Source organism: Cucurbita maxima, unplaced genomic scaffold, assembly GCF_002738345.1.
Source record: "Cucurbita maxima cultivar Rimu unplaced genomic scaffold, Cmax_1.0 Cma_Scf00971, whole genome shotgun sequence".
NCBI lineage: Eukaryota > Viridiplantae > Streptophyta > Magnoliopsida > Cucurbitales > Cucurbitaceae > Cucurbita > Cucurbita maxima.
Window position 1 is genome coordinate 1 of NW_019272987.1, and position 4699 is coordinate 4699.

The following is a 4699-nucleotide window of genomic DNA, read 5'->3' on the forward strand; positions in this document are numbered from 1 at the left end:
TCACGAATCGTAGGCTGGGCTGCGATCATGGGTCGAGGCTTGAACAAATACTTTAGGCTCTTCTGGTCCATATATACTTGTATGCTTTCTTGATAAACATAGTGTGCCACATCTTATGGGCGAACACCACGGTTGCTAGCTCCAAGAAGTTTCACAAGTTGTCTAGCAATGGAAGGACTGAAGCTGATACCAACATGTCCTTGAGTTCCATGAAGCTCATTTTGCATGTCGATGTCCAAGTGAATATCTTACCCTTCTTGATGAGTTGGCTTAAAGGTGGTAATATTTTTTAGAAGTTTTTTATAAATCTTATGTAATAACCTGCGAGCCTTATGAAACTTTGGACTTCTATTTATAAATCTTATGTAATAACCTGCCAACCTTATGAAACTTCATACTTCTATCATCGTGTTCAGTTAAGGCATTTTCATTACTACTTCCACTCTAGTCGTGTCTACGGAAATTCCTTCTTTTGTTATGACATGCACAAGGATGGCCACCTCTAAAATCCAAAACTTGCCATCAGAAAACTTGGCGTATAACGGCTGGTTTTGCAATCTTGTCAATTCCATTAGAGTAGATAAGGATATCAACTATGAATATAATTACAAATGTGTTAAGAAAGTTCTTGAATACGACATTAGTTAGTCTAGAGGACAACCGTGAATTTGTAGTGATCATACCTTATTCTGAAGGCAATTTTAGATATGTCTTTCTCTTTGATTCTTAGTTGGTGATATACTGACCTTCATCTATCTTGGAGAATATTGAAGCCCCTTAGATGCTTGAAAAATATATGGAAATTAAAAAAAGTATGCTTGAAACCTAGTCTCCGTTATTGCTCTCTAAAATTTTGAATTAAAAAAAGTAAAAGTATAATATGGAAATTAATTTTCTATTATGGTCGTTCGGGTCCTTCACCTAGTCTAATTTTCATAATGTCTCATGACCTAGCTCAACGGTAGCAAATGGGGTTCGGTTCAACGTTTTGAAGGGTTGGTTCGGCCTATTCGTGATCCTCGGGAACGGTTCAAGTTATTTTTAATTATTAATGTAATAATTTAGTTAATTGCTTGCTTTAAAATTCCAAGACTAATCCCCTTTAGTGTGTTTAATTAATTATGTATTGTGAATGTATGTTTTAACTAAATAGAAAATGTATATACATAAAGTATGCCATATAGATTTAAAATCCCACCATAGGCTAAGCATGTTTCATGCATTACAAGTATGTTATAAGTGTTATAATGTGTAGTATGCATGTTTAAGGATCCATGAGTGACAGATATAAATTGTTATATTATTGCATGGAATGGATGATTATATAATTGTTATATAAAGCATGTTAGATGCATGTTATAGGTTATTTTCATCGTCATAAAACGAGTTAGACGTTAAAATCTATAACAAAGATAAATGCATGCTCACTTAAGGTTAACAACCAAGCACGATCGATTTTAATAGTTAAAATAGGTCGATATCTTGTAAAACTGCGGTTACAAGAAGGCTCACCTGGCACGATCTTGTCTAAGGCTGGAGGTACTTAAGTTGATGGTTTATGGAACACCTGCTACCTGGAGATCGGGCCAGTACTTGAGCTTAGTTAGTCCAGTTTTATGAGCATGCGTGAGTGATGTAAGTATTTTTTTTTAAATGAAAAATCACCTAGACATCATAGTTAAAAATCTAGTATAAATGTTATACTTGAAAAAATCACTTAGACTTAGGTTATATTTAATTAGCCGGAATATACCTAAGTAATAAGTATACCCAACCGTCTAAAATACCTAGTGGGAGGAAAAAGGTATATGAGATACATCGTGTGGAAGGTATTTGCATGAGTCAATAACAAGGTGAATAGAGAAAGTATTTATAGTAAGTGGAAGAAGGAAGTATATCAACACATCCTATGGCCTCCACCACTATGTTGCACCGTGAGAGTCCCATGTTCTGCCTGCATGTTGCCCAAGAGAAGCTACCCATTCGGAGGGTCGTAACATGGGAGTCGGAAGTAACGCAAACTCCAGAAACCTACAGTTATGCGAACTACTGCCCATGTGATCAACAAGTTTCCCCAACCAAAGCTCGGATTCATCTTACCATTTGAGATACTAAGGGACATGAAACCTACAGTTAGTTACTTCGGAGTATTTGGTTGTGTTTGCTATGTATTTGTGCCTGACCATCTAGGTAGCAAGTTTGACAAGAAAGCAGTCAAGTGTATATTTGTTGGATACGAAAATCAAAGGAAAGGATGGAAGTGCTGTGATATAACAAGTAGAAAATACGATACATCAAGAGATGTAGTTTTCGATGAAGCATTTTCATGGTGGTCCTCGGAGAAGAAAGTCATACCATATTCAAAGATCGAAGAAATTCTACAACAGATGATGGGGGAGCAAACTACACAAATTCAATCAAATGTTGATGCGCCTGAAGATCCAAGAGACATTGATATTGACAAGCAAGAGCTGACTCAATCAAGCGAATATGATAAAAATGAAACGACACATCAACAACTTAGGCGATCAAATGGAATCCGAAGACCAAATCTTAAGTATGCAAATGCAGATATGGTAGAAGATAGAGCTTGCGAACCAGAGACATATGAAGAGGCATCATAAAACTAAGTTTGGCAGAAGTAATGAAAGAAGGAACTATAGCCCTGGAGTAGAATCAAACTTGGAAACTAGTGCCAAGACTAGGAGATGTCAAACCCATCTCTTGCAAGTGGGTCTACAAAATAAAACATCGACTGGATGGATCAATCGAGAGATACAAGGCTCGACTCGTAGCTCGAGGATTTTCTCAACAATATGGACGGGACTATGATGAAACATTAAGTCCAGTGGCAAAGATTACTAGCGTACGAGTCCTGCTAGCACTCGCAGCAAGTGAAGATTAGAAACAGTAGCAAATAAAGGCAAAGAGTTGAACGATGAAACGACATAGCGATGAAGGTGCTACCGACATTGGTTTTCAACTTTAACCGTTGGATATATAATAAATTATTCATTAATTAATTGAAATCTACGGACCCTTGAGTCTTGTTAAACATATCCAAATAGCAGCTCAATCCAACGATTGGATGTGAATATACGATTGATTTTCTTCTGCGGGATGGTTCTGCAACCAAATCTGGTTGCAGATTTTCTTTAATTACAATTTTGTAATTAAGTGGAACTTCAGAGGTATTTTGGTAATTTGGAACTCCCTTCTTTCTTGTTCCGTGCTACGAGTCTGTCAAGATACAAATCTGGTTGCCGTGTCTGTCAAGATAATGTCTCTTACTGTCTTAACTTTAGGTGTGATATCCTTTATATATGGAGTCGTAGCTGAGAACAAGAAGGTAAGCTTCGGTTCATAAATTGTGCATTTGAATAGTTCTTTCTTGGACTTCTTGGATTCATTACAGACTTGAAATTTGAATTTAATATATCATATAATTTGGAACTCCCTTCTTTCTTGTTGTGATTGCTAGGCAACCTGCATCTAGAACTCCCATCCCAGGCAAAGGCACTGTTATCTGTCAGTATCCAGCGGACCCAACTGTGGCCCTGGGATATCTCTCCGTTGGGTTTCTTCTTGCTTCTTCAATTGCAGGATACCTCTCTTTGTTCTATCCTTACCAAGGAAAACCCGTTCCTCGAGGTTCCATGTTTAAGAGCAGCACTTCATCTATCTTCTTCAACATTGCCCTGTAATTTCTCTTTTCAAATCACATCCTTTACTCTTAACTGTTACCTAAAAGTGATTTGGAAACGTTATCAATCAAGCTACCTCTGTGTTTCCAGGTTCACAACTGGGTTGACTATAACTTTGCTCGTTTGGCCTACAATCACCGAGAAAATTCACTTGACTCGCAATGTTCATCAGAATCTCGAGACAGCATGCCCGACTGCTAAGACTGGTCTTCTGGGTGGTGGTGCATTTCTATCCCTGGATTCTTCCCTCTTCTGGTTGGTTGCCCTGATGTGGGCTGGAAATGCTCGAGAGGACTACTTTGATGAAATAGAGGAAAACGGAGACAGTGTTGAGGTTCTATACGTGATATATGCTTGATATGTGTGAAATGTTTACGGAACAATGTGACTATGGTGTGCGTATAAAACGATATGACTAAGATATCTTTATGAAATGATATGACTGGGATATGTTTTTGAAATAATATGACTGGGATATATTTATGAAACGATGTGATAAGAATCTGTTTATGAAATGACATGACTATAATACGTTTATGAAATGATATGACTATGATATGTTTATGAAATAATATGATTGGGATATATTTATGAAACGATGTGATAAGAATCTGTTTATGAAATGATATGACTGTGATGTGTTTACAAAAACAATATGACTATGATATGTTTACGAGATGATAATTCCATGATATGTTAGTGATACAACGTGACTATGAGATGATACGTGAATGTTATGACACGTGATATGATGATGTACTAATGATATGATAAATGTTATGGTATATCACGTATTGCGATATAGTACATGATATGTTGATGACATGATGTATGTATGATATGACATAATATGACATGTTGCACGATATGAATGATATTCGACAAAAATGTGTGGACATAATGCACAACCCCAATTTATGTAAGGAAACTATAATAAAAATTATATGATATGAATGAAAAATGGAAGGGGTTGTCTTTCATGATAATGAATAAAA

The 4699-nt window shown here is 36.5% G+C and overlaps 1 protein-coding gene across 1 annotated transcript; it reads left to right on the forward strand.

The window, feature by feature from the left end:
• Positions 1 to 2039: 2039 nt before the first annotated feature.
• Positions 2040 to 4062, forward strand: LOC111475102. Its single transcript, XM_023119798.1, has 4 exons — positions 2040 to 2348; positions 3149 to 3347; positions 3484 to 3700; positions 3795 to 4062. The coding sequence occupies exons 1-4, from the start codon at positions 2040 to 2042 to the stop codon at positions 4060 to 4062; spliced, it is 993 nt and encodes a 330-aa protein (XP_022975566.1).
• Positions 4063 to 4699: the final 637 nt, after the last annotated feature.